This window comes from Pristiophorus japonicus, chromosome 3, assembly GCF_044704955.1.
Source record: "Pristiophorus japonicus isolate sPriJap1 chromosome 3, sPriJap1.hap1, whole genome shotgun sequence".
NCBI classification, from domain to species: Eukaryota; Metazoa; Chordata; class Chondrichthyes; family Pristiophoridae; genus Pristiophorus; species Pristiophorus japonicus.
In genome coordinates this window covers 85,104,933-85,127,062 of record NC_091979.1, presented here as the reverse complement: position 1 = coordinate 85,127,062, position 22,130 = coordinate 85,104,933, and the positions used below count along the sequence as shown (strand labels likewise).

General features: G+C 42.8%; 1 protein-coding gene and 1 pseudogene across 1 annotated transcript in view; both read left to right on the top strand.

Moving 5' to 3' along the window:
- Positions 1-1,343: 1,343 nt before the first annotated feature.
- The window catches only part of xirp2b (xin actin binding repeat containing 2b), a 203,308-nt gene continuing 182,521 nt past the window's right edge, over positions 1,344-22,130 (top strand). The window contains exon 1 of the mRNA XM_070875510.1: positions 1,344-2,183. Coding sequence (XP_070731611.1) covers positions 1,968-2,183 — 216 coding nt within the window. The 5' untranslated portion in view covers positions 1,344-1,967. The remainder of the gene's footprint in view (positions 2,184-22,130) is intronic.
- On the top strand, positions 9,710-9,948 carry LOC139260546 (U2 spliceosomal RNA; annotated as a pseudogene).

Here is a 22,130-nt window from a genome sequence, read left to right as displayed (position 1 = left end):
TAGCTGAAATATGCAGCCATTGGCTCTTTGCTTTCCCTTGGGGTCTCTTAAATAATGCATCGCCCTGAGCGGGATATTGGAGATTTTGTATCCTTCAGCTATCTGTTATCAGATGTGTGTCAGACCATCATGCTGGATGCTCATTAGATTAATGAGTCCTACGAATGAAGTGTCTTCTTTACTTTTTTAATTTTTATCAGATACCAGAATGCTGTTGCTGCATCAAATATTGCTACAACTTCAAAAAGATAATCAGTGGTAAGAAAAATACAGTACAGTACAGCGCAAGAATTGTTTTACTATAATGTCATAATGTATTTACAGTTATAGTACTAAAGTTCTAGTTCATTTGCAATTAAATTGTTTCCCAGATTTAACATATTGTATTAAACATTACAGCTATTACATTTTTTATGGCTTCAGAATAAGTTAGGAGCATGTATGGAGAACCATTTGTTTCAATGAACTGAGGCAGACCTTTATATAGCAAGAGATGCAATTCATGGTAAAGATTCATATTTTTATTACACAATGGTATTTATGTCTTAACTCAGACATTGAGGTCTACTACTGAATATTTAAAGAACATAATAAAAAGTCAGTTTAAAATATCATGCAGCTTACTAATCAAAAATTATATTTTAATGCAAAACAAATGCTACTGAAATTCTTCCCCCCCACCCTCCCCGACCACCCCCCCCCCCAGACCACCCCCGACCCACCCCCCCAACCCCCCCCACCCAAAGGTTATTTATGGAGCTAACACAATGGAAAGCAGTGGAAAAATTCACTGAATGACATTGGACTAAATAACAAGAGTTAGTTATTAAGTTATGTACATATGCAGTGTGTTTGTTTCGCAGCACGGTCACGTCAAACGTTTTGCAATCAGATTGTACTTTTCCATTTTTATTCATTTGTTAAGCTCCAGTTGGAATGATACACCACAATGATATATCACTAATGTGCATGCTACACATGCAACATTGAATTGGCTAGTGGCACAGTGTATACTCGTTCTGGCTCTTCTCTGTGCCATAATAAACAAAAGCTCTGCTTTTATTGTAAATTCTAAAAAGTTGCAGAATTTTTTTTCAGGCCTGGGAAGAAAAAAGGTGCCAATTTATAAAGCAACTGGTGATTTATGCATTGTTATCTTTAAAAGGGCTGACGTCAGAGTGTTTTTTCATTTTTTTTCCCCAAGCATTTACTTACCAAAAAGTGGGTGTCCACGTAAAATCATTACGTGGCATTATTCCATTCAAGGAAGTGATGGGAAATCACTCTCTTCCTGGTCTGGTTGACTGTTAGCTGGGAATTTTCTCCTCCAAGTTCAGCAGTGTTTGTTGAAGGTCAGCTGTGTGCCTGATACTTGCTGCTTGAAGCAAAACAAGGAAAATGTCTTTTAGAATGACTGTATTTTCACATGACCAGGACTGCTGGACTTAAACAAATTCATGTTTTTTGCACAGTTGTGGTTTAGCCACAAATGAGATTCATTTTATAAACACATATTTTCCCGATGATGTTTCAATTGTCTACCATATGTTTAAATTTTTAAATCTTCTGATTTGTAGAAAACTGAGGGGTTGGCAGAATGCCAAATATAGAAGGGTTCACTGACTCTTTTGAAGAAGAGGTGGGAGTCTTGTGGTTCAATTGCATCGTCCTCAAGGAATGTTCCCAGAAGCAAATCATATAAGTCTTTGCCTCAGTCTGTTTCCAGTAATTTGAAGTTCCTGCTGAACAATTCGTTCGATATCAGGCTCTCAGACCGTACTGAAGAGCCTTTACATCAGCCCTTCAACAACAGTCTAAAGTCACCAGTCAGCCAATGCTTCCTTCCCAAGAATATCAGCGACTGTAACACGAGTACCAGAGCTGGAATTTCTGTGGTAACTTCACCGAAGACATCTTGTGTTCTGAGACACTGCAACTTACCTGCTGAGAATATTATTTCTATTAGAATGGAAAGTGAGTCAGAAACCAGAATGATGGTGAGGGAAACGCAGAGAAAGGACATTTCAGCTTCACCACTATCTACACAAGATACAGAATTAATCCAAAATGAAATTGTTAAGGAAGATCTACAAGCTGCTCGAAGGATTGAGAGATTTGCTATCCCACTGGGTGACCTGAAAATGCTGTTTGAGAAATCAGACACACCAAAGAATAGTAAAAAGGTAACATATTCTTTGTCCTGTACCATTTTATTAATAAAAATTACAGAACATTTAAACTTGTCATTTCACCGAAGTATATTTGCAATAATATAAATTGCTTCAGGCTATATAGAATCTATAAATTTGATTTAAAAATATATATATATCGAGCAATATCCTGTGTTTTCATGCAATGATATCCAGTCAGTACAAGTGTGACTGGTACAGTTTCATGAATGGTTAAATAAACTTTTTTCTCCATGTTGATTTGTTGCTTCTAAAATAATTCTACAATTTGGATTGGCATAATCAGCAACACCCTTCAAAACAAACATTAACACTTATGTCCTTGAATTAAACTGTGATTTTCATATTGCAACTATATCCAAAGCAACCTAAATCTAGCCTAAAACTTGCTGTATGTAGCAGCAAATTTCACTGCAATTCAACTGAATGGAAAGTTCAGTAATGAAGTAACATTGTTAGAACTAGTCAACTGGAACAGAAAAAGCCCCAAAACTACCTATTAGTTTTAGCAGATTTATGGCTACGAGTAGATGTACCCAGTTTCCTCCAACCATCAAAGAACCCTATGTAGCATGTGCATGTCTGCATAGGGCAGGCATTATAGACTGGGTGATTGAGGCAGTGTTAGTTGATCTATTCGAGCTTGCATCAATCAGCTGAGTACAAAACAGCATAAGTGAGCTACATTGATGGCTGAGTTGGAAAAAGCGATGTCTGGTGTGGCATTAAATCACAAGAGAGCAGGCTTCAATCCTTAATCTGCGTTGAACTATCTGATCCTAACCAGGGTGGTGGTATGGGCATGACAACTGGTCTCAGGCTACAGAAGAGGAAAATCAACCAGGGTTTGCATTCTTGACTGCTGCCCTACTACCCTGGTGGAGGACCTTTGTCTTACGGATGTTTAGCGTAAGGCCCATGCTTTCGTACGCCTCAGTAACTATGTCCTGGAGTTCAGTCTCTGTATGTGCGCAGACACAGGCGTCATCCGCGCACTGTAGCTCAACGACAGAGGTTGGGGTGGTCTTGGAACTCCATCAGCCTGTCCTTGCCGCACAGCACTGCCCCCCAGTCATCAAGATCCATGACGCGGCCCTGGACAACGTGGACCATTTCCCATAACTTGGGAGCCTCTTATCAACAAGAGCAGACATTGATGACAAGATTCAACACCGCCTGCAGTGCGCCAGTGCAGCGTTCGGCCACCTGAGGAAAATAGTGTTTGAAGACGAGACCCTCAAATCTGCCACCAAGCTCATGGTCTACAGGGCTGTAGTAATACCCGCCCTCCTGTATGGCTCAGAGATATGGACCATGTACAGTCAACACCTCAAGTCGCTGGAGAAATACAATGTCTCCGCAAGATCTTACAAATCCCCTGGGAAGACAGAGGCACCAACATTAGTGTCCTCGACCAGGCTAACATCCCCAGCATTGAAGCACTGACCACACTTGATCAGCTCCACTGGGCAGGCCACATTGTCCGCATGCCAGACACGAGACTCCCAAAGCAAGCGCTCTACTCGGAACTCCTTCATGGTAAATGAGCCAAAGGTGGGCAGAGGAAACGTTACAAGGACACCCTCAAAGCCTCCCTGATAAAGTTCAACATCCCCACCGACACCTGGGAGTCCCTGGCCAAAGACCGCCCTAAGTGGAGGAAGTGCATCCGGGAGGGCGCTGAGCATCTCGAGTCTCATCGCCGAGAGCGTGCAGAAATCAAGCGCAGGCAGTGGAAAGAACGTGCGGCAAACCTGCCCCACCCACTCTTTCCTTCACCTGTGACAGGGACTGTGGCTCTCGTATTGGAGTGTTCAGCCACCTAAGGACTCATTTTAAGAGTGGAAGCAAGTCTTCCTCGATTCCGAGGGACTGCCTATGATAACTGCTCTTGATGAGGCCTTTCTTGGAATTTGTTGACAATTTCTGAGCATTCTCCCTTCATTGATATATTAAAGAGGGCTCAAAGAAGAATATTGATTCTGGAGCTCAGATTTAGTTTATGAAGAGACACTCAGAGTTGAACTTATTTCCATTAAAGAAAAATAGAGAGGATTTATAATTCACAGCTTTAAAATGCCGAAAGGAATGAATAATGCAGATGGAAATAGACTTTGCAAAGTATGAGCATAGAACTAAAACCTAAGATTAGAAGACATTTTTCCCCATACAGTGACAGCTACGTGGAATAAACTTCCAGTAAAAATTGATAATCAAAATATCTCAAGTTGCTTCAAGGAAGGACAGGAAGGGGAAACAAATACTAATCAGGAATTAGATGTAGAGCTGGAAGCACATGCAGAGGTAATGCGAGGGTGAGACCAAGGAGAGATTTGTAAACAAGGACAAGGATTTCAAAATTAATGCATTAAGGAATGGGGATCTAGTGAAAGCCATTTAACAGAGGTGAGCAACATTTAATACTGGATAAATATCTAATTTGGATTGCAGGTGATAAGAATAAGTACAGACAAAAAATTATCAAATGCTCTATGATGGTTCCTGCACATTTGAAACCATGAAAATATCATAGCAAGAAAGCAACCAGCCAGGCTGAATAATATAAGTTGTAAGTTTAGGTCAGTACTGTGGAGTTACCCTTGAGGAGTAGGGAGACACTTTGAAAGTTCTATTCTCAGGAAATTAACTAAATTGGTTTGAGTCCATCATGGAGCAAATAGTGTATGTTAGTGCACTAAATGAACTTGTTAGGTCAAATGGCCTTTTCTCTTTCTATGTTCTTGTATTACAAGTGAACTTCTATCAATGGATCACAGAGACAGCACTTGCAGAGTAGTTTCTATTGCAGGCTGTCCCTCCCTCCTAGCTGAGCTAGGCAGTCACTTTTAGTGGAATTATGCAGGAAGAGGAAATAAAGATCAGGAAAGGATATAGCCTTTACTATACAGTCTTATCCAGCAGTCCTGCATGGCTCTTACACTGGAATGTAGTGTAGCCCAGACATCTGCTGCAACAAACTATAGTTTGGCTTTCTCTGGCCTCCAGGCCCCACATGCAATTTATTTACAAGAGTTTCATGCTGCTGTAGAAGAATAGACAACGGAAAACACATGTAATTCCACTAATGCCGGATACCTGGAGACATGTGGTGTTCATCAAATGCTCTCCTCTCAGCAGAATGTACATTGCACCAATGTGAATTCAATGGTTAGAGGTTTAAAATTTGGTATTGCAATGACTTTAGCACAGAGGGAAAAATACTACAACATGCAAAGTTCATACTGGATTTGCAGGGCAGAATTTGTAATGTAAATAAAGCTGATAGGCAACCTTTACTAACATTTGAGAGATATGGGTGGGCAGTAAGCTGCAGGAACTTGAATAAATGCTTTAGAGGTTTCCTCTGATGCATTTAAAACCTAAAACAGATGCAAACTACTTCAAAGACAATTTTAAAACATTTTTTTTATCTCTATTTTATTTCCTCTCAACCTCCTCTCCCTCCCTAAATGTTAGTTCCCTACCCTGACATTCTCCTTCAGGAAAGTGTAAGAGTCAAAATTGTACGGTCTGGATGTTGTTAATATTACAAAGAGCTTGCTGAGACTGGCAAACTTTACTTGCTTCCTCGCACAAGACTGAGCATAAATGTTAGTCTGTCAGTGCTGGAACTTGAATCTGCTTCTTTACTGTTGCTGCTAGGCCTGTCACAATCTAAATTTATAGTGACTGAGCTAACTTTTATAAGTGCAACTCATGACTCTTATGAGAAACATAAAATAAAACTGTTTGAAAATAACCAGGAAACTCCTCTTTGTGAGAAACATGAAGAGCAACTACTTTCACAGTATTTAAAGGTTATTATTCTTGGCATATAGTAGAGCATTATTGTTTTTATGAGCAATGTGTGCTGACTTTTATTGTTGTTGAATAGCAGAATCTTGTGGAAAAAATGAGCAAATGTGTGTGACTTTTATTGCATCTTAGCCCAGTCTCCCAGGAGAAAAATCAGAACCCATTTCCTGCACTTAATCATCCAGTGTCTACAGTAGCATATATGGACTGCATTAGCATTGCCAAGGTCAACAGTTTCAACGTGCATGGGTTTAATGTTATACAATCTCTTGGTTAACAGGAGGAAATCAGCGAGAAAAACACAAAAATTGACTTCATTATAATATTTAATTTCAGGAATTCAAAAAGATAACGATTGCCTAGATTCCAGTTCAGGCCAGTTTTCAGTGGGTGAGTTTTGGTGTCAGTTCAAAACTCACCCACTGCAGGGCCTCATTTAAATACCGTTAAACGACTTTGGGAGGCAGCATAAATTAGCACAGCCCAGAAGCCGCCTGCTAAGTCCTGCCCCAACGAAAGTTTAAAAATATTAAACTTGCCTTTTTGAGGTCTCTTCTAGCCCTGTTCAGATTTTGTACTGCATTGGCCTGGTAGGAAACTCACTGTGCTTCCCATTCGGGCCATCTAGTAACATTTGCCATCGGGTCCCAAAGACATTGTTGAGCCCTGTCATGCATGTGTTAAAAGAATCCATCTGACTTTGGACCGCTCTCCGAAGAGCAGGTAAAAAATCACGACAAGTCTGTTCCCGGCTGCTCCAGAGCCAGTAAATGACCTGGGTGATTTTAACTGCTTTCTGGGTAGGGTTGAAATTGCCCCCATGAAACTATTTTGCAGCATATAATGAATCAAAGAGCATTGTAACTGCTCTAAATGTCTGGTGGCAAATTTCACTTTCGATTAATTTAATCACCGTTCTCATGTGTAAGATGATATCTGGCAACCAAATATTCAATGAAATTTTATAGGTTAGGCTTTTAAACATATAAATCCATTTGTTCAACACTGTGAAGAAATACATTGATGTTTCTGTAGGAAAATGGAAAAGCATTGCTTACACTATAATGGAAAATATTACATAACAAATATTTAAATGTTCAACATAGGGCTGTTGAGGCACGAAATGTATACTTCATGTCCTTTAGAATACAAAGCACCTGGCTTTGGTCATTGCTAATAATTTACCAGTAACCACTGGTAGATTGCCATTATTTTTGTTTGCACATTCAGTCCTTCATAACCTTTTGCCTCTGCCAAAATGAAACTCCAGTTGGTTGTACAACAGTTGCTGGCTTTATTTGCATGTTGTTTTTACTGTAACTGAAGTTGTAATCAGTCTTGGGGGTGCTAATTTATTATTCTGCCACTGAGATGCTAACTAGTTAAAGTGGCATTCCTGTGTTTGCTAATGTTAATGAAAAAGTAGATGTGAGGTCAGAGTGCCAGCAGATGATTCATTTATGTTTAATTCTTCTCGAAAAATTCCTATCACCCCACCCTGCCAAAAAAAGTACAAAAGCTGCCAACAAATGAGAAAAATTGCATTTTCACTTAATATATTACAAATTAATCATGAACCTATACTGTACCACATACTGTGGGGTCAAAGTTAAAAGTATATATTTTACACGAGGTCTGACCGGTGTTAGAGAGCTCAATGAAGGAGAAGGTTTGGAAGTGTCAGCACAGCAATGAAACATGAATGATACAGGGAAATTATCTGCCCAAGATATATGGATAGATATATCATAGCATTGTAGCAAGAAAAGGCAATCCAGGAGCGCAAGGGCATGGGGGCGCATGACTTGTAGTAGATACCACCTCAGTTCCTGCAACAGTCAGCTATTTCTCATGACCCAGGACCATTGGATAAGGAGACTGAGGCTTACAATAAACACTGTGGCTGAGATGTTCCATGTGGCGCATAAAGACCTGAAGGGACAGTTAAGCATCTGCTTTTCCATGTCAGTGGCAGTGAAGGACACAGTGGCTCACATGTTACACTATAGGACCTTCTAAGTCCCAATCCGACTCCCTTGAATGCATTCTCACTAAACTGGTGACCACCCAACATCCCTTTAGTGGACACTGTAAATGGTTCTTTCTACTCAGGCACTTATTCCTCCCTTTCAAAACAGCTGTTATCATTCCCCTCCTCCAAAAATTCACTATCCTTACAAACTACTATTTTCATTCTTGGAATGAGGGCATTGCTTACAAGGTCAGTATTTATTGTCCTAATTGCCCTCAAGAAGTGATGGTGAGCCACCTTCTTGAACCTCTGCAGTCCGTGTGGTGAAGGTAGGCAATTCCAGGATTTTGACCCAGCAACAATGAAGGAACAGCGATATATTTCCAAGTTAAGATAATGTGTAACTTGGAGGGGAACTCCAAGTTACACACCATCTTAACTTGGAAATATATCGGCAGCTGCCGTTGTCCTTCTAGGTGGTAGAAATCGTGGGTTTGGGAGCATCTGTCGAAAAAGCCTTGGCAGGTTTCTGCAGTGCATTTGTTGAAGATACATACTGCAGCCACGTTGTGCCAACAGTGGAGGGAGTGAATGTTTAAGGTGGTGGTTGCAGTGCCCATTAAGCAGAATGAGTATTGTTGGAGCTGCACGCATCCATAAGAAGATAAGAACATAATGAGAGATGAGGTATTAAGGGGCTTAGTAGCGTTGAAAGTGGATAAATCCCCAGGCACAGATGAAATGTATCCTAGGCTGTTAAGCAAAGCAAAAGACGAAATATCAGAGGCTTCGACCATTATTTTTCAATCCTCTCTGGCTTCAGGTGTGGTGTCAGAGGACTGGAGGACTGCTAATGTGGTATATTTTTTTAAGAAGGGAGAAAGGGATGGGCCGAGTATTTACAGGCCAGTCAGCCTAACCTTGGTGGTGGGAAAATTATTGGAAAGAATTCTAAAGGACAGGATAAATCTTCATTTAGAAAGACACGAATTAATCAAGGACAGTCAGCACGGATTTGTTAATGAAAGGTCGTGTCTGACTAATTTGATTCCATTTTTTGAGGAGGTAACAAGGAGGGTCGAAAGGGTAGTGCGTTTGATGTAATGTATATGAATTTTAACAAGGCTTTTGATAAAGTCCCACATGGCAGACTGGTCATGAAAGTAAAAGCCCATGGGATCCAGGACAAAGTGGCAAGTTGAATCCAAAATTGGCTCAAAGGCAGGAAGCAGAGGGTAATGGTTGATGGGTGTTTTTGTGACTGGAAGGCTGATTCTAGTGGGGTTCCACAGGGCTTAGTGCTAGGTCCCTTGCTTTTTGTGGTATACATCAATGATCTAGACTTGAATATAGGGAGTATGATTAAGAAGTTTGCAGATGATGCTAAAATCGACTGTGTGGTTGATAATGAAGAAGAAAGCTGTAGATTACAGGAAGATATCAATGAACTGATCAGGTGTGGAGAACAGTGGCAAATGGAATTCAATCCGGAGAAGTGTGAGGTATTGCATTTAGGGAGGGCTAACAAGGAAAGGGAATACACGTTAAATGGTAGGACACTGAGAAATGTAGAGGAACAAAGGGACCTTGGAGTGCATGTCCACAGATCCCTGAAGGTAGCAGGCCAGGTAGATAAGGTGCTTAAGAAGGCATACGGAATGCTTGCCTTTATTAGCTGAGGCATAGAATACAAGGGGGCTATGCTTCAACTGTATAAAACACTAGTTAGGCCACAGCTTCTCGGCCTTTTGGCTAAGATCATGCGTAACTGACCTGACAGGGGAGTAACCACCATAACCCCAAGGTGGTTCTCCCTGGATCAGGAAGGTATATGCTTGCTTTTTTGGAAATAGGAGGTGGGTGGGGTGGCTTGACGCATCCATCTCCACGGAGGTGTGTGGGGGACCTGACCCATCCACCTCCATGGCACGAACCTGGTATTGCAGTACTTCCAGGAACGGTGCAGTGGCTCTAGGCCTTTTGGCTAAGAGCATTGGCGCAGAGTGATCCTTGAATGGGCCCAAGGTGACCTCTGGCGTTTGTGATTTGACAAAGAATTGGAACGATTGGCTACGAATTTCAAAAAAAAAAACACTAGTTAGGCCACAGCTAGAATACAGCATGCAGTTTTGGTCACCGCATTACAGGAAGGATGTGATTGCACTGGAGAGGGTACAGAGGAGATTTACGAGGATGTTGCCAGGACTGAAGAATCTTAGCTATGAGGACAGATTGGATAGGCTAGGTTTGTTTTCCTTAGAACAGAGGAGGCTGAGGGGAGATCTCATTGATGTGTATAAAATTATGAGGAGCCGAGATATAGTGAATAGAAAGGGCCTATTTCCCTTAGTAGAGGGGTCAACAACCAGGGGGCATAAATTTAAAGTAACTGGTAGAAGGTTTAGAGGGGATTTGAGGGGAATTTCCTTCACCTAGAGGGTTGTGGGGGTCTGGAACTCACTGCCTGAAAGGATTGTAGAAGCAGTAGGTAACCTTTATCAGTAGGTAACATTTATCATTGTTGTTACCAAATTAAGTTAATCTAGGGGTTAAGACATGGCAGAAGAGCTCAAACATGTGTCATGCTCCTCCTGTACTATGTGGGAAGTCAGGGATGCTCCCAGGGTCTCTGACAACTACATGTGCAGGAAATGTATCCGGCTGCAGCTCCTGATAGACTGCATTGTGGCACTGGAGCTGCTGGTGGATTTACTCTGGAGCATCTGCAATGCTGAGGATGTCGTGAATAGCATGTTTAGTGATTTGGCTACACCGCAGGTAAAGGGTACACAGCCAGATAGGGGATAGGTGACCAACAGCAAGAGCAGTGGAAGGAAGGTAGTGCAGGGGTCCCCTGCGGTCATCCCCCTGAAAAACAGATACACCACTTGGGTACTGTTGAGGGGGATGACTCATCAGGGGAGAGCAGCAGCAGCCAAGTTCATGGCACCATGGGTGGCTCTGCTGCACAGGAGGGCAGGAAAAAGAGTGGGAGAGCTATAGTGGTCGGGGATTCTATTGTAAGGGGAATAGATAGGCATTTCTGTGGCCGCAATCGAGACTCCAGGATGGTATGTTGCCTCCCTGGTGCAAGGGTCAAGGATGTCTCAGAGCGGCTGCAGGACATTTTGAAGGGGGAGGGTGAACAGCCAGTTGTCGTGGTGCATATAGGTACCAACGATATCGGTAAAAAATGGGATGAGATCCTACAAGACAAATTTAGGGAGCAAGGAGTTAAATTTAAAAGTAGGACCTCAAAGGTAGTAATCTCAGGATTGCTACCAGTGCTAGTCAGAGTAGGAATAGCAGGATAGCTCAGATGAATACGTGGCTTGAGGAGTGGTGCAGAGGGGAGGGATTCAAATTCCTGGGACATTGGAACTGGTTCTGGGGGAGGTGGGACCAGTACAAACTGGACAGTCTGCACCTGGGCAGAACTGGAAGCAAAGTCCTTAGAGGAGTGTTTGCTAGTGCTGTTGGGGAGGGGTTAAACTAATATGGGAGGGGGATGGGAACCTATGCAGGGAAACAGAGGGAAGTAGAATGGGGGCAGAAGCAAAAGACATAAAGAAGAAAAGTAAAAGTGGAAACCCAAGGCAAAAATCAAAAAGGGCCACATTACAGCAAAATTCTAAAGGGGCAAATTGTGTTAAAAAGACAAGCCTGAAGGCTCTGTGCCTCAATGCGAGGAGTATTCGTAATAAGGTGGGCGAATTAACTGCGCAGGCAGCAATTAATGAATATGATATAATTGGCATCACGGAGACATGGCTCAAGGATGACCAAGGCTGGGAATTCAACATCCAGGGGTATTCAACATTCAGGAAGGATAGACAGAAAGGAAAAGGAGGTCGGGTGGCATTGCTGGTTAAAGAGGAAATTAATGCAATAGTAAGGAAGGATATTAGCTTGGATGATATGGAATCTGTATGAGTGGAGCTATGGAATAGCAAAGGGCAGAAAACGCTGGAGGGAGTTGTGTACCGACCACCAAACAGTAGTAGTGAGGTTGGGGACAGCATCAAACAAGAAATTAGGGATGCGTGCAAGAAAGGTACAGCAGTTATCATGGGTGACTTTAATCTACATATAGATTTGGCTAACCAAACTGGTAGCAATATGGTGGAGGAGGATTTCCTGGAGTGTATTAGGGATGGTTTTCTAGACCTATATGTCGAGGAACCAACTAGAGGGCTGGCCATCCTAGACTGGGTGATGAGTAATGAGAGAGGACTAATTAGCAATCTTGTTGTGCGAGGCGCCTTGGGGAAGAGTAACCATAATATGGTAAAATTCTTTATTAAGATGGAAAGTGACACAGTTAATTCAGAGACGAGGGTCCTGAACTTAAGGAAAGATAACTTCGATGGTGTGAGACATGAATTGGCTGGAATAGACTGGCAAATGATACTTAAAGGATTGACGGTGAATAGGCAATGGCAAACCTTTAAAGATCCCATGGATGAACTTCAACAATTGTACAGCCCTGTCTGGAGTAAAAATAAAACAGGGAAGGTGACTCAACTGTGGCTAACAAGGGAAATTAAGGATAGTGTTAGATCCAAGGAAGAGGCATATAAATTGGCCAGAAAAAGTAGCAAACCTGAGGACTGGGAGAAATTTAGAATTCAGCAGAGGAGGAGAAAGGGTCTAATTAGGAGGGGGAAAATAGAGTATGAGAGGAAGCTTGCTGGGAACATAAAAACTGACTGCAAAAGCTTCTATAAATATGTGAAGAGAAAAAGATTAGTGAAGTCAGATTCAGGTGAATTTATAATGGGGAACAAAGAAATGGCAGACCAGTTGAACAAATACTTTGGTTCTGTCTTCATGAAGGAAGACACAAATAACCTTTCAGAACTACTAGGGGATCAAGGGTCTAGTGAGAAGGAGGAACTGAAGGGAATCCTTATTAGTCAGGAAATTGTGTTAGAGAAATTGATGGGATTGAAGCCCGATAAATCCCCGGGACCTGATCGTCTGCATCCCAGAGTAATTAAGGAAGTGGTCCTAGAAATAGTGGATGCATTGGTGATCATTTTCCAACAGTCTATCGACTCTGGATCAGTTCCTATGGACTGGAGGGTAGCTAAGGTAACCCCACTTTTTAAAAAAGGAGGGAGAGAGCAGATGGGTAATTATAGACCGGTTAGCCTGACATCAGTAGTGGGGAAAATGTTGGAATCAATTATTAAAAATGAAATAGCGGAGCATTTGGAAAGCAGTGACAGGACCGGTCCAAGTCAGCATGGATTTATGAAAGGGAAATCTTTCTTGACAAATCTTCTAGAATTTTTGAGGATGTAATTCGTAGAGTGGACAAGGAAGAACCAGTGGATGTGGTGTATTTGGACTTTCAAAAGGCTTTTGACAAGGTCCCACACAAGAGATTGGTGTGCAAAATTAAAGCACAGGGTATTGGGGATAATGTACTGATGTGGATAGAGAACTCATTGGCAGACAGGAAGTAGAGAGTCGGGATAAATGGGTCCTTTTCAGAATGGCAGGCAGTGACTAGTGGAGTGCCGCAGGGCACAGTGCTGGGTCCCCAGCTATTTACAATATATATTAATGATTTAGATGAAGGAATTGAGTGTAATATCATCAAGTTTGCGGATAACACTAAGCTGGGTGGCGATGTGAGCTGTGAGGAGGACGCTAAGAGTCTGCAGGGTGACATGGACAGGTTAGGTTAGTGGGCAAATGCTGGTAGATGAAGTATAATGTGGATAAATGTGAGGTTATCCACTTTGATGGCAAAAACACGATGGCAGAATATTATCTGAATGGCGGCAGATTAGGAAAAGAGGAGCTGCGACGAGACCTGGGTGTCATGGTACATCAGTTGGCATGCAGGTACAGCAGGCGGTGAAGAAGGCAAATGGTATGTTGACCTTCATAGCTAGGGGATTTGAGTATAGGAGCAGGGAGGTCTTACTGCAGTTGTACAGGGCCTTGGTGAAGCCTCACCTGGAATATTGTGTTCAGTTTTGGTCTCCTAATCTGAGGAAGGACTTTCTTGCTATTGAGGGAATGCATCGAAGGTTCACCAGACTGATTCCCGGGATGGCAGGACTGACATATGAGGAGAGACTGGATCGACTGGGCCTGTATTCACTGGAGTTTAGAAGGATGAGAGGGGATCTCATAGAAACATATAAAATTCTGACGGGACTGGACAGGTTAGATGCTGGAAGAATGTTCCCGATGTTGGGGAAGTCCAGAACCAGGGGACACAGTCTCAGGATATGGGGTAAGCCATTTAGGACTGAGATGAGAAGAAACTTCACTCAGAGAGTTGTTAACCTATGGAATTCCCTACCGCAGAGAGTTGTTGATGCCAGTTCATTGGATATATTCAAAAGGGAGTTAGATATCGCCCTTACGGCTAAAGGGATCAAGGGGTATGGAGAGAAAGCAGGAAAGGGGTACTGAAGTGAATGATCAGCCATGATCTTATTGAATGGTGGTGCAGGCTCGCAGGGCCGAATGGCCTACTCCTGCACCTATTTATTATGTTTCTATGTTTCTATGTAAACCCTCACCACATTTAAAAAGTACTTGGATGTGCACTTGAAGTGCTGTAACCTGCACGGCTACGGATCGAGAGCTGGTAAGCGGGATTCGTCAACATGGACGCGATGGACCGAAATGGCCTCCTTCCATACTGTAATTTTCTATGATTCTGTGATAAGAAATAGGAGCAGGAGTAGGACATTTGACCATTCGTGCCTGCTCCGCCATTCAATAAGATCATGGCTGATCTGATCCTGGCCACAACTCCATTTCCCCTCCCCATAACATAGAAAATAGGTGCAGGAGTAAGCCATTTGCCCTTCGAGCCTGCACCGCCATTCAATAAGATCATGGCTGATCATTCCCTTAGTACCCCTTTCCTGCTTTCTCTCCATACCCCTTGATCCCCTTAACCATTAGGGCCATATCTAACTCCCTTTTGAATATATCCAATGAACTGGCATCAACAACTCTCTGCGGCAGGGAATTCCACAGGTTAACAACTCTCTGAGTGAAGAAGTTTCTCCTCATCTCAGTCCTAAATGGCCTACCCTTTATCCTAAGACTTCCCTCGTCCTGAACTTCCCCAACATCGGGAACATTCGTCCCGCATCTAACCTGTACAGTCCCGTCAGAATCTTTTACGTTTTTACGAGATCCCCTCTCATCTTTCTAAACTCCAGTGAATAAAGGTCCAGTTGATCCAGTCTCTCCTCATATGACAGTCCAGCCATCCTGGGAGTCAGTCTGGTGAACCTTCGCTGCATCCCCTCAATAGCAAGAACGTCCTTCCTCAGCTTAGGAGACCAAAACTGAACACAATATTCCAGGTGAGGCCTCACTAAGGCCCTGTAAGACTGCAGTATGATCTCCCTGCTCCTATATTCAAATCCCCTAGCTATGAAGGCCAACATACCATTTGCCATCTTCACCACCTGCTGTACCTGCATGCCAACTTTCAATGACTGATGAACCATGACACACAGGTCTCGTTGCACCTCCCCTTTTCCTAATCTACCACCATTCAGATAATATTCTGCTTTCGTGTTTTTGCCCCCAAATTGGATAACCTCACATTTATCCACATTGTACTGCATCTGCCATGCATTTGCCCACTCACCTAACCTGTCCAAGTCACCCTGCAACCTCTAAGCATCCCCCTCACAGCTCACACCGCCACCCAGTTTAGTGTCATCTGCAAACTTGGAGATATTACACTCAATTCCTTCATCTAAATCATTGATGTATATTGTAAATAGCTGGGGTCCCAGCACTGAGCCCTGCGGCACTCCACTCGTCACTGCCTGCCATTCTGAAAAGGATCCGTTTATCCCAACTCTTTGCTTCCTGACTGCCAACCAGTTCTCTATCCACATCAGTATATTACCCCCAATACCATGTACTTTGATTTTGCACACCAATCACTTGTGCGGGACGTTGTCAAAAGACTTGGCTCCCTTATCATTCAAAAATCTGTTTATTTCGACCTTAAATACATTCAATGTCCCGGCCTCCACAGCTTTCTGGGGATGAGAGTTTTAAAGATTCACGACCCTTTGAGTGAAGAAATTCCTCCTAATTTCCGTTTTAAATGGTCGACCCCTTATTCTGAAATTATGCCCTCTAGTTCTAGATTCTCCCACGAGCGGAAACATCCTCTCTGCATCTACCCTGTCAAGCCTCCTCAGAATCTTACATATTTCAATAAGATCACCTCTCATTCTTCTAAACCCCAATGAATATAGGTCAAACCTGCTCAACTTTTCTTCATATGACAACCTCTTCATCTCAGGAATCTGCCTCGTGAACCTTCTCTGAACTACCTCCAATGCAAATATATCCCTCCTTAAAAAAGGAGACCAAAACTGTACGCAGTACACCAAGTGTGGCATACCAATGTTCTGTACAGTTGTAGCAAGACTTCCCTACTTTTATACTCTGTCCCCTGTGCAATAAAGGCTAACATTCCATTTGCCTTTCCTAATTACTTGCTGTACCTGTATGCTAACTTTTTGTGTTTCATGTACAATGACCCCCAGATCCCTCTGTACCACAGCATTTTGTAATATCTCCCCATTTAAATAATAATTTGCTTTTTTATTTTTCCTACCCAAGTGGATAACCTCACATTTTCCCACATTATACTCCATCTGCCAAATTTTTGTCAACTCACTTAGCCTATCTGTATCCCTTTGCAGATTCTTTGCATCCTCCTCACAACTTGCTTTCCCACCTATTTTGTATCATCAGCAAATTTGGCTACATGTATTTGGTCCTTTCATCCAAGTCGTTTATATAAATTGTAAATAGTTGTAGCCCCTGATCCCTGTGGCACCCCACTAGTTACAGTTTGCCAACCTGAAAATGACCCATTAATCACGACTCTCTGTTTTCTGTTAGTTAACCAATCCTCTATCCATGCTAATATATTACCTCCAACCCCGTGAGCTTTTATCTTGCAGTAACCTTTTATGTGGCACCTTATCGAATGCTTTCTAGAAATGCAAATACATGACATCTTCTGGTTCCCCTTTATCCACCCTGCTCGTTACATCCTCAAAGACCTCCAGCAAATTTGTCAAACATGCTTTTATTGTCTTCTATTGTGAAGACCAATACAAAATATTTGTTCAAAATCTCTGCCTTTTCCCTGTTTCCCATTATTAATTTCCCAGTCTCATCCTCGAAGGGACAAATGTTTACTTTAGCTACTCACTTCCTTTTTATATACCTGTCGACGCTCTTACTGTTTGTTTTTATATTTCTTGCGCGTTTACTCTCATAAACTATCTTCTCTCTATCATTATTTTAGTCGTGTTTTGCTGGTTTTTTAAAAATTTCCCAATTCTCTCACCTTCCTCTATTCTTCACAACATTGTATGCCTTTGTTTTCAATTTGATACCATCCTTTACTTTGTTCGTTAGCCACGGATGGTTCACCCTTCTCTTAGATTCTTTCTTTCTCACTGGAATATATCTTTGCCGAGAGTTATGAAAAATCTCCTCAAATGTTTGCCACTGCTTTTCTACAGTCTTACCCTTTAATATATTTTCCCAGTCCATTTTAACCAACTCTGACTTCATACCTTTATAATTACCTTTATTTAAGTTCAGGACACTAGATTGAGACCTAGCTTTCTCACCCTCAAAAATAATTTTAAATTCTACCATGCTATGATCACTCTTCCCAAGAGGATCCTTCACTATGAGATCTTTAATTAATCCAGACTCATTAACATTACCAGATCTAAAATAGTCTGCTCCCTGGTTGGTTCCACAATGTATTGTTCTAAGAAACCATCCCACATACAATCTATGAACTCTTCCTCAAGGCTACCTTTGCCAATTTGATTTGTTCAATCTATGTGAAGATTAAAATCGCCCATGATTATTGCCGTATCTTTCTTACAAGCCTCCATTATTTCTTGATTTCTACTCTGTCCTACAGTGTGGCTACTGTTTGGGAGCCTGTAGACCACTGCCACCAGTGACTTCTTGACCTTATTATTTCTTATCTCCATCCAAACTGATTCTACATCTTGATCTTCTGAGCCAATATCATTTCTCACTACTACACTAATCTCATCCCTTATTAACAGAGCTACCACTCCTTTTCCTTTCTGCCTATCCTTACGAAATGGCAAATACCCCTGAATATTCAGTTCCCGCCTTGGTCACCTTGCAGCCACATCTCTGTAATGGCTATCAGATCATACACATTTATTTCTATTTGTGCTTCCAACTCATCTACCTTGTTACGCATGCTGCGTGCATTCAGATCCAGACAGGTATTCCATCTTGCTCCAGACTTGTGCCTTGTTGATGGTGGAAAGGCTTTGGGGAGTCCGGAGGTACGTCATTCGCTGCAGAATACCAAGCCTCTGACCTGCTCTTCCATCCACAATAGTTATATGGCTGGTACAGTTAAGTTTCTGATCAATAGTGACCCCCAGATGTTGATGGTGGAGGATTTGATGATGGTAATACCATTGAATATCAGGAGGAGGTGGTTTGACTCTGCCTTGTTGAAGATAGTCACCGCCTGGCACTTGTATGGCGCAAATGTTACTTGCCACTTATCAGCCCAAGGCTGAATGTTGTCGCGATCTTGTTGCAAATTGAACTGAACACAGTGCAATCATTAAACATCCCCACTTCTGACCCTATGATAGAGGGAAGGTCATTGGTGAGCAGCTGAGGATAGTCGGGCCTAGGACACTGGCCTGAGGAACTCCTGCAGTGATGTCCTGGGGCTGAGATGATTGGCCTCCAACAACCACAACCATCTTCCTTTGTGCCAGGTATGATTCCAGCCAGTGAAGTGTTTTCCCCCTGATTCCCATTGACTTCAATTTTGCTCAAACTCCTTGATGCCACACTCAGTCAAATGCTGCCTTGATGTGAAGGGCAGTCACTCTCACCTCAACTCTGGAATTCAGCTCTTTTGTCCCTGTTTGGACCAAGGCTATATTGAGGTCTGAAGCCAAGTGGTCCTGGCGGAGCCCAAACTGAGTAGGTGATTGGTGAGTAAGTGCCAGTTGATGGTATTGTCAACCATACCTTCTATACTTTGCTGATGATTGAGAGTAGGCTAATAGGGTGGCAATTGGCCCAATTGGATTTGTCCTGCTTTTTGTGGAGAGAACATACCAGGGCTATTTTTCACTTTGTCGGGTAGATGTCAGTGTTGAAGCTGTATTGGAACAGCTTGGTAGAGGTGTGGCTAGTTCTGGAGCATAGGCCTTCGGGACTACAGCCAGGATAATTTCGGGGCCCATAGCATTTGCTGTATCCAGTGCGCTCAGCCATTTCTTGATCACGTGGAGTGAATTAAATTGGCTGAAGACTAGCTTATGTGATGGTAGTAATCTCAGGAGAAGACCAAGATGGATAATCCACTTAGCACTTCTGGCGAACATTTAAGCCTTGTCTTTTGCACTCAGCTCCTCCATTGTTGAGTATGGAGATGTTCAAGGAATCTCCTTCTCCTGTTAGTTGATTAATTGTGCACCACCATCCTGACTTGATGTGGTAGGATTTCAGAGCTTTGATCCGATCCGTTGGTTGTGGGATTGCTTAGTTCTATCCATAGCATGCTGCTTCCACTGTTTAGCATGTATGTCGTCCTGTGTTGTAGCTTCACCAGGTTGGCACCTCATTTTTAGGTACACCTGGTGCTGTTCCTGGCATGCTCTTCTGCATTCCTCATTGAACCAGTGTTGGTCCCCTGGCTTGATGGTAATGGTAGAGAGAGGGATATTACCGGCCATGAGGTTACAGATTGTGGTGGAATACAATTCTGTTGCTACTGATTGCCAACAGCGCTTTATGGATGCTCACTTTTGAGCTGCTAGATCTGTTCTGAATCTATTCCATTTAGCACAACACGACGAAGGGTGTCCTCTGTGGGAAGGCGGTACTTTGTCTCCACAATGACTGTGCGGTGGTCATTCCTACCAATACAGTCATGGACGGATGCATCTGTGACAGGTAGATCTGTGAGGATGAGGTCGAGTAGATGGTTCCCTTGTGTTGGTTCTCTCACTACCTTCCGTAAAACCAATCTGGCAGCTATTTCCTTTGGGATTTGGCCAGTTCAGTCAGTTGTCATGCTATCGAACCACTCTTGGTGATGGACACTGTGTACATTCAGTGCTCTAATTACCCTCAGTGCTTCTTCAAAGTGATATTCAACATGGAGGGATACTGATACATTCACTGAGGGAGGGCAGTAGGTGGTAATTAGCAGACAGTTTTCTTGTCCATCTTTGACCTGATGCCATAAGACTTCATGGGGCCATTCCCTCCCGACTGTATACCATTGTGCCGTCATCACTGGTGGGTCTGTTCTGCCGGTGGGACAGAATATATCCAGGGATGGTGATAGAGGAGTCTGGGACGTTGGCTGAAAGGTATGATTCTGTGAGTTGGACTGTGTTAGGCTGTTGCTTGACTAGTCTGTGGGACAGCTCTCCCAATTTTGCCACAAGTCCCCAGATATTAGTAAGGAGGACTTTGCAGGGTTGACTCTTCTGGGTGTGCCTTTGTCATGTCCAAATCCGAAGCCTAGGTTGATGCCGGATTGTCTGTCTAGTTTTATCCTTATTATACTTTCTTATAGCAGTTTGATACAACAAAGTACCTTGATAAGCCATTTCAGAGGGCAGTTAAGAGTCAACCACATTGCCGTGGGTCTGGAGTCACATATAAGCCAGACCAGGTAAGGACAGCAGGTTTCCTTCCTTAAAGAACATTAGTTAACCAGTTGGGCTTTTACGACAATCCAATAGCTTCATGCTCATACTCACCATTACCAATACTAGCTTTTTATTCCACATTAATAAAATAATTCATTAACTAAATTCAAATTCACAAACTGCTGTGGTGGAAGACACATCTCCCGATAATTAGTCCAGACCTCTGGATTACTCGTCCAGTAACATAACTACTATATAACATAGAACCATATAACCACTGTACCCTACTGTACCTGCCAGAGCATCATCAACAATAGCTTCTCTTCCCGTCTTTGCGCTGTTATCTCTGGAGTCCCCCCAGTATCTATCCTTGGCCTCCTTCTTTTACTTCTCTATGTTCCAGCCGTGGCTCAGTTGGTAGCACCCTCGCCTCAGAGTCATAAAGTCATGGTTTCAAGTCCCATTCCAGACACTTGAGTGCAAAAATCTAGGCTGACATTGCAGTACTGAGGGAATGCTGCACTGTTAGAGGTATTGTCCTTTGGATGAGACTTTAAACTGAGGCTTCAAATGGACATAAAATATCCTTATGGCACTATTTTGAAATAGAGCTGGGGAGTTATCCCTGGTGTCCTAGCCAATATTTACCCTGAATCAATATTACTAAAACAGATTATATGGTTATTGCTATTTGTGGGAGCTTGCTGTGCGCAACTTGGCTGCCGTGTTTCCTACATTACAGCAGTGACTACACTTCAAAAGTACTTCATTGGCTGTAATGCTTTGGGAGGTCTGGTGGTCGTGCAAGGCGCTATATAAATGCACCCAGCTGTACCTCTGTTCTTCATGTTTTGACCCCTCCGCTGCTTCTGTATAGGCAGGCTGCTTGTCTGACATCCATTCGTGGATTAGCCGCAACTTCCTCCAATTAATTATTGGGAAGACTGAAGCCATCGTCTTCGGCTCCCACCACAAACTCTTGCTATCAATTCTACCCCCCTTTCCCAGCCACCGTCTGAGGCTGATCCAGACTTTTTACAATCTCGGTGTCCTATTTGAACCCAAGCTACTTCCATCTCATGTTCATCTCTGTCTGTGCCATCTCTGCCCGTGCCAGCCAATCTGCTGCTAAAACTCATTTATTCCTTTGTCACCTCCACACTGAATGATTCCAGTGCTCTCAATCTCCCATCTTCCATGCTCTGTAAATGACAGCTGAACAAAATCTTTGCTGCCCGTATCCCCTCCCCATCTCTGTAACTGCCTCCATCCCTCCAACCAACTCCAATCTCTCCATACTTTTGACTCTATCCTCTTGTCCACCCCTTTGCTTCATCCTCTCCATAGGCGGCCGTACCTTCAGCCATCTAAGCACCATATTCTGGAAATCCCATCACAAACCACTCCTCCTTTCTCTCATCCTTTAAGACTGTCCTTAAA